This window comes from Vanessa atalanta, chromosome 25, assembly GCF_905147765.1.
Source record: "Vanessa atalanta chromosome 25, ilVanAtal1.2, whole genome shotgun sequence".
Classification (NCBI taxonomy): Eukaryota; Metazoa; Arthropoda; class Insecta; order Lepidoptera; family Nymphalidae; genus Vanessa; species Vanessa atalanta.
The window spans coordinates 2357693-2370920 of NC_061895.1; the positions used below are offsets into that span (position 1 = coordinate 2357693).

A 13228-nucleotide genomic window follows, 5' to 3' on the forward strand; every position below is an offset into this window, starting at 1 on the left:
TACATAATAATTACATAACTAAATAATTGAGCGTGGGTCAGTCTGCGGTCAAAATAGTTGCAAGCTCCGTAGCGAAGTGTTTGTGGCGCAGTTACCTAAGTTATATACGAAAATCAAACGCCGGAATAGCTCAGTAGTGGCGAGTATGTGTATGGGATACTATGGTATGGGATTCAAATGTAAACTGAAATATATAGGTTATTTTATGTACATCATTGTGTAGGAAACATATTTTCAGATAAATATCATACATATAGTCGCCATTACTGCCTAAGCCATATTGTTTTGAAGAAATGGTTTGGAGCTTATAACATCACGACGTTCCAAATTGGGTTATTGGAATTTCATCGGAGAAATGCGGTTTTTTTTTCGATGTTTTCTTTCACCATCCAGCGGCTATAGGCATAACACATAAACAGCTTATTAACTTCATGAAAATTCAGTGTGCTTCCTGGATTCCAACATACAACCTTTGTTCAATATTCAAATGTTGTAACGAATGACCATCTATTTCATACTTTAAATATGTTTAAAAAAATGTATTCAAATCGTTTTAAGCAACACAAAAAACATTACAAACTTCAAATATATTCTGTGTATAGCTACATAACAAAAAACCGTACTTAGCATATACATATATATATATATTATACGCCTGTATATATTCTAATCCAAAGTCTTATATAAGGGCTGGATACATTGATATATACTCCAGGCACGCGTCCGCATCCAAAACCGAATGAAGACAAGCCTATAAGTCGACCATACGACACAGCACCACCACCGCTGTCACCCTGGAAAGAACGCAAAATTATTTCACAGTATTATAGGTAGGCTATTGACCTCATCTGGGCGACCACCCTCGCACCCGGTATCCTACAGCTCCGTAACGCTACGTGTTGTTGTCTCGACGTGAAGGGTGAATGAATCACTGTTAATTACGGTGGACACTGAAAATTGACAGAAATTACAGAAATCACACGCAATACCAGCCTAATGTAATGTAATGCATTTAAATATATATTTAAAATCAATGATTATTAAAAAGAATAATATATAATTTGCTTTAGACGTATTGAATTTCTTATTTATAAAAAGTATTGTTGGGCATTTTGTATTGTTATATCTGTGTTAAATACATTAAAATATAGATTGAAAAGTATGTAATTATACATCAATATATTTTTTGAGAATAAATTCAGCGACAATTTTACAACTGTTTTAATTTTATTTCGTCATAAATATTCCCAGTATGTGTTATTAAAGGGCATACATTCTCGCTTTTTTGAAGTGATTTCTAAGAAGCTTTAAACATTTGAATATTTTACAAAAATTATTAAATTTCCGTTACAAGTATCTTTCGTTAACAGCCTTTATTCAATACACTATAAACAATTAAACAAAACGCTGAAAATGATAAAATCTGTTAAAAATATTTAAATAGATTTTATTACCAAACGTGGTAGACAAGTGAGTCCATAGAATTCAGTATTATTTGTCGGTTACTAGTGAAAATTAACACAGTACTAACCGGAGCATTGATCTATTGAAACCTAATAAATCTAGACACAACACAATACGTAGTGTTCACAATCAACCGAAGTGATAAAATCGATTGTTTGCGCTCCATGCCATGCCTCTATCATTTAAATTGTAAATATGTGTGCTATTGTATACTCAATTTATACACCCTGTAAATCTTCCTTCGCTTAACAAATCTATTGTAACAAAAGAAAGCAAAAATTCAAATTTATTGTTCGAATTTGGAATTTAAAATTTTTAATAATAATTATCGTCAGTTCTGAAGTGAGTTTCTAAATTTCAATCTCAATGAACAAACATACGGGCTTGTGTTTGCATATTGCGTACAATACTAAGCAAATTGGTGAGACCTTTGACTAGTTTTAACCGGCTAATACTAGATTTTCGAAGGACTTTTGATTCGTTCAAAATTCGAAATGTTCAAACTGCTTATCTCACCTGACAGGCGTCGCCATCTTCGTCACCAGCGCAGAACATTCTAGAAGTAAGCGTGTTGTTGTACCAGGTCTGTTCAACCTTTTGACATTCTTGTAAAGAAACTAACGGCAATTTTACTTGTTGTAATATATTTCTATAGTCACCCTAAAAACATAAAAGCGTTTTTAAATGAGAAATGTTTTTAAATTCCCTTAATGTTGACGTTTATATTGAAAATTAGCTGTCTCCCGTAGTTCTACACGGCATTAAAATAATGCAGTTATTTTTAAATCATGGACAGACATTTTATTATTATTTATTAGTGTATTTTATTATTATTTATTAGTGATTATTAATAAGTAAACCCTTGACTCACCTTATGCGATTTGAATTGTTGTTAATATCCATTTAGTCTCATGGTACTAACACATTCATACAGACAGAAAGATATTTATTTTATACCCCATTCGTTAAAGTAGCCCTCTAATTATTTGTTAAAGTAGCCCTCAGTGCACGTACTTTGCTTTACGGCAATTTTTAATATTATATTTAATTCAATTAAATATATTACCTTCTAGAATATAATCACGATGAAACAAAATCCCTATTGGTTATATCCTTACACCAGCAATCGTTGACAGCACTATATATATTTTATTAAAAAAAAAAAACCGAATGAATCTTCTATTAGAATTAATATTGCTAAATTTCGGGTTGGTTATCCAGTGCAAATTTTAGGCACAAGATACTTCCGAGTTCTTACATTTTACAGCATTTGACAGTTCACGCTACTTGTATCGACGAACCGTGTTGAACACACCATCAAGTGCCCCATGTATACAACATTTTCAAACCATTAGACAACTTCTGTACTGAATCAATGGGGCTTAAAATATCGCTAATAACGTTCACACGTGTCCGTGTCTATATTAACGATGAATACTACGAGATATACATACCTATATATATTTATTTACATATATGAATATGTTACAGATATTAGCTTTTTAATTATTGTTACTAATGTCAATGAATTCACTAAGTTATTTGGTTCACTCGCAGAAATCACCTTTTGCGATATGTTTGATATTTTAATGGATTTTTTTGTACGTATCATTTAAAATAGCATTAATTTCCATGACAAATGTACAATCAAAAAATATATAAAATAATATATTTATATATTATTTTTTAAAATTATATTTTTCGTAAATAAATCGAAGTTTCATTGAACGGATTAATATGTGTCGTCGGATACGAATCCGCTACCCATATCCTATATACCAGACAGGACATTGCATTAAACGAAATATTAATTTATTATTGATCTCTCCACATCAGAGAGCACGTTAAGCTGTCATTCGGTTATCATTCCACGTTTGCTGATTTTCGCGAAAATGTTTGCAATAATTTAAATTTTGACGAATGCTTTTTATATCAATAATTCATATCCTCCTTTTATATGCAATCGAAAGTCCCGATTGCTTTCCTACTACACGTAAAATAGATCCCTAACGACATAGCAATAAGACTTGTATTTGATAGATTGATATATTTCTGGTATGTATTAAAACTTTGACCGATCAGTCAGACGTCATAAGCAGGACAGGATTAACTCGTAACTACGGTTCGAATAATATCTTTATTTAATGATCATTTTTTGATTGGGAAAATCTAGCATGTCTGTCAGTAGCTGAATAATTCTTATACGTTATTAGCCAGAATTTCCAGCAAAAACAATTCAATATATCAAACTTTCTACAAAAGTCAGAGTTTTTGTTAAATCTGCCTTAGTTACGAAGGTTATTTTTTTTTTAGTTTGGTCTCGTTTGTGAATATGTTTTAGGTTAACACAGAAAGGCTAAGATTGGCTGGATTGGATGACTTAAAGTACTTACATATACAAGAGTTTACATCTTAGACTACATGATCGGTAGTGCATTAACTGTGCAAAAGTTATCTCTAATTCAAACACTGCCAGTGGTAATAAGAGCGAAGGTTTAAGGTTAGTACAATCTTTGATAGAATGACTCCTAAAATATATTCAAAATACGAATTCAAAGTTACCTTCTCCTCGGAATACCCCCATCCAGACACAGTTATATGGTCGCCACAAAGTCCATCACTGATTGTTATATTCTTCACAGTGTCTCCAAACCGCAAGTCTCTGTACAATTCAAGGAGCTGCACGTCATAATCAAATGAATGATCTTTTTTGTATAATGGGTGTATGACGTGCAATTTTATTCTTATTTTTGGACCCTTTAAACGGTATCGGCTTCCAACTCGAATGAAGTCACTTTCAGTTCTGTAAGAAAAAAGATAATATGGTACTTCTGATAAAATTATCACGATAGCTATTCCCAAGGATACTATCGTATGTAATTCAAGTGTATGAATAAGCAAAGATGCATTTCTATTCCCCTATTCCCCTAATTATATATAATGGTACCTTTTTGTAAGGAAAAATTTATATGAATACAATTAGTAAATATCATTCTATATTTAAACTCAAATTGAATGTTGCCAAAATATAAATTGATGCATTCTTTTGTTTTATTTTTTTAGGTGACCCTAAAAAAAAAAACAAAAGAATATGCATGTATGTATGAATATTGTGGATATGTACTGCTACAGATTCTACTACTGAACCAATTTTGTATGTAAGTTCTTTATGAGTTATAAAATGTATTAGTAATAAAAAAAGTTGTTTAACCCGAAATCTGACTCAAATGGAGGGAGATTAACTACAGGACCAAAGGCTTAATGTACTTTTGGAAGCATAGAACTGTATCGCTGCTAAATTCTCACCTCCAAGCTCCTACTGATACGCTTACTTGATTGACTTTGAAGAAAACTAATAACTTTGACTGTTCCGAACTGGGATTTAAAAATGGGTTCACTAACAATCAGAAAATGAGGCAGATAAGTAAAGAAAGTTGAGGAATTATCTTCAATAACATATTTGTTAGCCGGACTACTCAGGCTCAAAAACATAACAAAAAAGAATTTAATATTAAACAATAAATATTTTATATTCGTACGAATTCAAGGGCAATAAAAAAGAATCTATAAAATAGAATATTTAACGTCTTGAATATCTTGAAAGAAAATATAGGATGTGGTAAATTTTCCATTTTCAGCTAGTAGGTATTAGGTAGACGTCGCTTCACATTCAATTCAAGACGAGGTTTGATAGACTCGGGTTATTTCGGTAAAACACTGAATTCAAGATTGTTTGCGGTGATTGGAAATCTTGCCGAAGCTTTGAAAATCTTATCACAATATCTCGCACAATTAAGTTTAAAAATGATATAATATTCATGCATATAAAATTTCGGATGTTTTCCCGTATGGTAACACTTTGTATGGAAATATAATATATCATCCTCTATACATAAAAAATCCCTATTTGTATTTGCCATGCTATAACTTGAAAACGACTGTATCGATTTCATTCATCTTCTCTTTTTTAAGTATTTTAAGACTTTATAGAAGGTTCTTTAGGAAAGAAATATACATGTGCATTTTTCGTTTGAAAATTGTCGTTTGAAAAATTTCGTGTCAAAATTGAAGTTCATGGCATATTAGCAGTTTACACGGGTTTTCTAATAGGGATTGTGAGCCAAATACACTGGAAACGTCAGCTTCTGTTGGGTCAGCTTCTTTTAGTATAAAAAAGGCTATATGACTGACTTTTAGACCAGTGTAAATTGTACCAGTAAGAAGTATAATTTATTATATGCATAAATGTTATTTTAAATTGGTGGAGAACGTCTTGCTGTAGAAATTATTATGTAAACGTCATTTTATTGTATTTCCCCCCCTCATTCTTCAATCTCATTCAATCGATCCATTCAATTCAATGCGATGTAGAAGAATAGCTAGATTTTTTTACCCACAATGCGCAGCCGTCAAAACCCACTTCTTATCCAGCAACACACCACCACAGATATCCCCATAGTTCACATGATATGACGCCTGTTCTATATCTATATCTGTACCACCTAATATGCTGAAAATATAATTATTATATGACGTGTGTCACCAAGTTAGTTACAATATGGAATTAGAACTCGCTTGACTGCACTGGTTTAGCTCTACATATAGTTTCTATGTGATGCAATTACTGCTGCTTCCGAAGGAATTTCGAATGTTTGTTTTTAATTTCGATAGTGATTATAGCTAAAATTTTAATATATTTCAATTTATTGGATATTTATGGAAAATATTTAAAAAAAATTGGATTAGAAAGATTGAACTGATTTTCTTGAACGAGAATATGGGCCACATGATGGTAAGTAGTCACCGCCGCTGAAAGACATTGGCGATGTAAGAAATTTATTTTCCATTACATAATCAATGCGTCATCAACCTTTAGAACTAAGGCACTATATCCCTTATGCGGTCGTGTAGTTATACTATCTCATCCACCTTTTAAACCGGAACAGAACAATACTATATTGCTGTTTGGCGGTAGTATAGTATATTTGGTACCTACACAAACGGCCTTGCACAAAGCCTTACCACCAAGAAAAATACATAAGTATTGTTTTTTGGGTCATTTTTTTTTTCATTTTTATATTATTAAATTGGTGGACGAACAAATGGGCCACCTGATGGTAAGTGGTTACCACCGTCTATAGATAATAGCGCTGAAAGAAATATTAACCATTCCACACAACGCCAATGGGCCACCAACCATGGGAACTTAGGTGTTACGTCCCTTGTGCCTGTAGTTACATTGGCTCACTCAACGTTCAAATCGAAACACAACAAAACTGGGTATGTACATACATTATTCTCAAAGCACTGATAAGGAATTTTAGTTATGTATATACTGGATGGAAGTCCAGTAGTATCAATCGAAATCTTCTTATAATAAACGCAATATTTAAATTTAACCGATCATCACGAGATGAAGTACTGATTGTCAGATATTCATGTGGCAGAAAGTTATTTGATACGTATAGGTAACCTCACGATATTTTCCTTAATCACTGACTATGAGATGATGTGTGATAAATCATCTCATCCGTTATAGCATGTCGGATCAATTACATAAGAGTAAGTCAATTTTATAATTACATCTTAAAATAAATACAAATAAAAATAAGTAAAATTCTGTTAATGTCTTTTAAGAAGGTTTGTAGGTTACTCTACCACGCTGCTCCAATGAGGTTTAGATACACGTGGCATATTTTCATCAGCCACGTGCAGGTTTCCTCGCGATGTTTTCTTTCACCGTCAAACACGAGATGAATTCTGTACACAAATATGTGAATATATAGTGTTGCTTGCCCGGGTATGAACTCGGAATCATCACTTTAGATGTTGCAGACTCATGTCTTCTAAACACTGGTCCAACAAGGCTCTAAATAAAAATAAATAAAGAACTATTGGTAACTAACGAAACTCCAACGTCAATATTGATTACTACAAGAACGAAAATGAAACGCTTGTATGTTTTCATTATTCTATTTCGAAGCACATTGTTATAATCGTGAATTTAAATTGAATTTTCATTATATTTTATCAAATGTCTTGCTCGTAATAATTAACTTTTTACAAACAAGAAAAGTAGTTTTTTTTTTAAGTAAATTTATCGTTTATGTTACCTATATAGGAAATTAAGCACGGTTATTCATGTAAATATGTATTTATTGAAGTCAGGATTTCATAAAATTTAGAACGAAATGTCATTCAAAAAAAGAGGTATCTTTTTTTGAATGACATTTCGTTCTAAATTTTATACAAAAATATGGTATGGTAATATACAAAAAATAAATTTAAAAAATAATCCTTTCAAAAAATAGTATTAAATCGAAATATTTTTTAGATGATTTGGACTCAAAACAAATTTACAAAGTCCGTTCATAGGGCCGCCTCTAAATTTGTAATCTTTAAGTCTTTTATTTTAAAGTAACCGCCTTGATATTCTATCAATCATGACGTTGCCTTACACATTTACAGAGATGGCAAAATGCGACCAAATTTAAAATTCATATAACATTTAAGGCATAACACGTGAGGACATAACGCTTGTAAATAGAACACTATGGACCAAAATGCCATTAGTCACGTCACATATGTGTGTCCTATTGACCATTGAAAATGTGCGATTAGTTATAGCTGTTTGTACTATAAACGGATACACCTTCAGATTTCTATTCGTATCGAATAGAATTTCATTAAAGAAATAGAATCATTGTTACACTTGGTCTATAACCAAATATGGCTGAGCTGTCACAATACCATACCATTTACGTCATGAGTTACGAACAGAAGGAGACAAGAAATAAGTGCAGTTAATATCGGTATCTAACTAGATATAAAAGATCTCAAACGGGGTCATTGACCGATCGTTATAATTTCGTTTTAGATATAGATATAATTATACTGCTTGTATTTTATAACGAAAACTATTGTCATGGCTTTGAAAAAATAGTATTTATAAGAAAAATCTATTTTTATATTCCACTGCCAAGCAGTAATACTTAGTACTGTTGTGTTCCAGTTAAAATGGTGCGTGAGCCAGTGTAACTACAGGCACAAGGGATATAACATCTCAGTTCCCAAGGTTGGTGATGCGTATGTAGGAAATGGTTAAAATTTCGTACAGCGCCTCTTTCTTTAAGCATTGGTAACAATTTACCACCAGGTGCCTTATTTTCCCTTCCGACTACATATAAAAAATAAAAAGAAAAGAAATGCCTATTTCATAACTGAATAAATTTTATCTTTTTAGAAGAACGACGCGTAATTTTATTTTAGATTTAAAATGAGCCTCAATAAGGACCTACAATATTCTAGAACTTTATTGGTAATCCGTTAGTTTGGCTGGGATCTAGTGTTAAAAGTTTAACCAGATACGTATAGGCACCAGTTAACGTTACATAATACGCACCAAGAAGACAAAATTATACAAGTAACAGCTTGTAAATGTCCGACTGCAAGGATACTCTCCTTTTGAAGAAAATGTTTTGGATTTTAATGTCACGCTGCTTCAATGCGGATTGTTGGATACACGTGGCAGATTTTTAATTTGTCTCAAACTGGTTTCCTTACGACGTTTTCCTTTCTATCGATCGTTTTTGACGACCACGAGATGATAAGCACAAATTTATCATATAAGAATATAACGGTGCTCGCCTGGGTTTGAACTCGGAATAATCAGTTAAGACTCACGTGATCTAATTTGCCATCTCGGAAAAAAAGAGTAATGACGATGTAACTCATAAAAATAGAAGATCAGGAGTCCACGTTGAGCTCTATGGTGGTCAATTATTACGCCCTAATTAATTAAGTAGACACGTTAATGACCATGTTTGGCAAATTTCCAATATCTAAACATCAATGCATAATCGTAATAGCTTTTTCAGTCATATATTCGATTTTCCATAACCTATACATTTGAAGAGACATATATTCGTGGTTTAAAGTTATAGTGAATTTTAATCGGAAACTCTTAGAATAATTATTAAAGGTAATTATGTTAGTAAAATATAATCATTGGATAAAAAATTACATTTAATTCTGATTCAGTTTAATCTAAATCCATGCCTGTTATTTCTTTTATCCAAGGTCGGATTTTAGCCACTTTGCTGTACACGCCGAAGGATCCGGGAGTAGCGCATCCATAACCAAATGATACCATACCTAGAAGTCTATCATAGGCGACAGCCGGTCCACCCGAATCACCCTAAAATAAAAAATTACAATAATACTCAAGTTGAATAAAACTAATATGCCCAATTCCTATAATTCACAATTATAAAATATCTCTTAATGTATTTATATATACCTGGCAGGCATCCTTCTTTCCTTCGGAAAATCCTGCACAGAACATTCTAGAAGTCAAGCTTCCACGGAAATATGGAAACGGTACCAGTTGACAGTTTTCTTTCGATATAATTGGCACTCGAACCGCACGTAAAACATTTGAATAAGGACCCTGAAATGGTCGAAATTAATAATTATTTATGCAACAACAATAATTAACCTATTCTATGACATTTATCGTAAATGCCACGTCACTTTTATCACAAGCAAGAATCAAACGCAGTACGGAGGATTATCACAGAGGATTTGTTATAACCAGAAATTATTAATTGTATTCAATAATGCAACCTTATTTCACATATTAGGTCTTATAATATTATAAAACCATTTGTTTTGAAATTACAAAGTTAAATTCTTTAGGTGAAAAAGTCAGTAGCCAAAAATTAATTTTTCTTGTACGATTTTTTTTATGTGTACCGATAAAAATTTGATAATGAATGACTTAAACAAATATATACAGATTAAAATTAATATAATTGCATGGTGAATTTATTGTTAGAAGCATTTCACCTTAAATCCAGTGCCATCCCGAGCCGTAGTGGAGGGAACAAGACGACGAGTTAAATATTATAATATAATTTGTTCACCATTAGTAGAGGGCTGTTCGCGCAATATATAACCTAGGAGCTAAAGTATCATTGAGGTATAAATTTAAAGAAATCAAGATATTGCCTTTTGCTTCTCAATATATATTCTGTAATATTATGCTTGTACGAAAAAATATCAAAGATTTTATAAGAAAATGTGATACTCCTAGCATTTGTACAAGGAACAAACAAAAACTCGTTACTCCTGTTACTCGACTGCATAGAGTCAGTAACTCTTTGTGGGGCAATGTATACGGTTCTACAACAGGAAGCGTTCAAAATGCCTCTGTTGCCAAATTTTAAACAAATGTTAAGAAACGCTTGTTTGCGAAAGGTTATTATACAATTAGTGAGTTTATGATTGATAGCACTCCTTGGGACTGAAACGATCGCCTCCTGGCTATTTCTTATCATATTGAATATATAGGTATAAATAAAAATAAAAAAATCTCGTATTTTCTTTTCCGAACCAGTGGTAGTGTTTAATTTGACAATCAGTAAGTAAGTGTAATGCTTCTATATTGAATCAAGGAATTTGAGTTTGAGTTCACTTACATTTTCTTCAGTATTACCCCAACCAGTAACTGTAACGATTTTACCGATCACCATATCCTCCAAGCGGGCAATTTTGACCGGTTGTATATTTTCGTCTAACTTCAAAGGAGCAGCAAGTTCCAAGAGTTGAAAGTCGTAATCAAAAGGATGTTCCTTATTCTTTGCCGACCACATTGGATGGATGAAGTTTCTTCTTATTGGTACTTTTTGGCCTTGGTTCAAGTATTTTGATCCCACTCTTACGTATGGTTTCTTTCTAATGATTAGCAGTATAGCTATTAATACCTAATATTTATTATATTTCCTTTTATAGATCCTTAAAAATGTCAATTGTTTTATTATATGTATTTAATGAACTTACCCGCAGTGTCCAGCTGTTAAAACCCATTTTTTGTCAATTATCGCTCCTCCGCAATTACTTCCATAAGCAGCATGGTATGGATACAGATTGATATCAACCTCAAATCCTCCCACAATTTTGTCCTCACCATAATTTGCTGAAAAATCTTCATCTATTTTTTGAGAACTACTATCTTTTTCTGAAAAGTACAAGTTGTCGCGATCTTTGTTGTAATCGAAGCTATCAATATCTACAAGATCCGTAGCTTCGTCATACGGTTGTATGTCTAGTTTTAAATCTCCTTCGTCATTTTTCTTATAATTGGACCATAGATTTAGTTCGTCTCTATTGTTTCTTGTTGCGCCTTTTACATTTAATAATGGTATAATAATTATATCATATTCTGAAACATAAACAACATATTTATTTTGATTTTTAGCTAAATTATACTAATATATGTTTTAAACACATAATATAATATTACTATTGAAATCAGCTGGTATTATATTATGAAATATAAAAAATATGAAAATTATATATAACATTATATAAAAAAATTCAATCACACACAGCACATTACATTCGATTTAATACTGAAATCTTTAAATTAGTCAGATCAATCAATCATGTCGAGTGTTGAAAGAATTAGCCGTGAAATTAATAATTTGTTTTTGCATGTAGTACGTAATAGGTAAGTTGACACCACGCGTGTTTCATTCCAAATATACTTAATAAATACAACCGCCATTTTTTAATGACAAATACTAGGAGTCTAGCAAACAAGGCAAATTATTATGAAGGTTTATTATTGCCCTTTGTTTACGAATCAAAGGAGAAACAGATCGACTTTTTATTTTGCAAAAATGCAATATATGTTCTGGAGAGTAATATAGCACACTATTCCGAAATCCTCTCAGCAAAGCCAAAGGAATAGCTTAAGTATCTTAAACGTAACCTTTTCGTTAGAAATTGAGTCGATAACAATTGATGAGATCAGGACTTCTTCGTATGCCGTTGAGTTATTGTGAATCTAGGATTATAAAACAAAAGGCAGGCCGCGCGGAATATTATAGTGGAGCAACAAAAGCAAATACCAAATCAATAGTGACGTCATTAATTAATAATTAAAGGGACAGCTTTGACGTATTAACAAAAGACGTATCGTTTCGCACTACCGGGAAATTTCATTCGTTTTTGAATTTGTATTCACTTTGGTTGCTCAATTATAATGTTACGCAAGCTCCATATGTTTTTTTTTTATCTTGATATGAATATAAAAATTAACTTTATTATAACACTCTTAAAAAATTATCAACATTACACTTATATGTTTTGTAATAGTTATGTATTCACGCATCAACATTACATATATATTATTATATGTACTAGCGTAACTTAGTTTAGTTGACTAACTTAGTTAAGAGTAAGTTTAAGTTTACCTTCACCTTCGCTTAACCTACTAAACGATTATGTAACAACAAATATTTTCCTGTGAACATTTAATTGTACCTACCCAAAGAGAGATTTCTCAAAAATGACGAGTAGATTTATTAGTATAATTATTATAGTCAGATTTATATGAAAGTACCATGAAATAAGCCTCAACCTTTTACGAGCATATTGTGATAAATTCATTCATACAATTAGGAAATGCTCTTATTGGAAATACTCACGTTATCAGTAAAACAGATGCAAAAAATTAAAGAGGAATCAATATGACGCCTTGTGGAACACCTCTGTTGATTGAAGAGCAATTTGAATGGTTCCTCATTGCTACATGTTGCTATTGTCTATTTTAGACACCAGGTGACTCTACCTTTGGAGATGTTTTATTTATAATACTCAATACAAAGCCGAAATTATTCAAAGCATGATCAACTTATTGTCATCGAATACATCGAGTCTAATGAGACTCTTAACTCCAACAAAGATTGTATTTGTACTT

At 31.9% G+C, this 13228-nt stretch overlaps 2 protein-coding genes across 2 annotated transcripts; both read right to left on the reverse strand.

The window, feature by feature from the left end:
- Nucleotides 1-647: 647 nt before the first annotated feature.
- On the reverse strand, nt 648-5421 carry LOC125073782 (trypsin-1-like). Its single transcript, XM_047684818.1, has 5 exons — nt 5393-5421; nt 4771-4839; nt 4027-4267; nt 1981-2124; nt 648-794 (listed from the first exon to the last, which is right to left on the reverse strand). The coding sequence occupies exons 1-5, from the start codon at nt 5419-5421 to the stop codon at nt 648-650; spliced, it is 630 nt and encodes a 209-aa protein (XP_047540774.1).
- Nucleotides 5422-9505: 4084 nt separating this feature from the next.
- Nucleotides 9506-11828, reverse strand: LOC125073743 (trypsin-1-like). Its single transcript, XM_047684758.1, has 5 exons — nt 11768-11828; nt 11305-11686; nt 10944-11199; nt 9764-9913; nt 9506-9661 (listed from the first exon to the last, which is right to left on the reverse strand). The coding sequence occupies exons 1-5, from the start codon at nt 11826-11828 to the stop codon at nt 9506-9508; spliced, it is 1005 nt and encodes a 334-aa protein (XP_047540714.1).
- Between the last annotated feature and the right edge of the window lie 1400 nt (nt 11829-13228).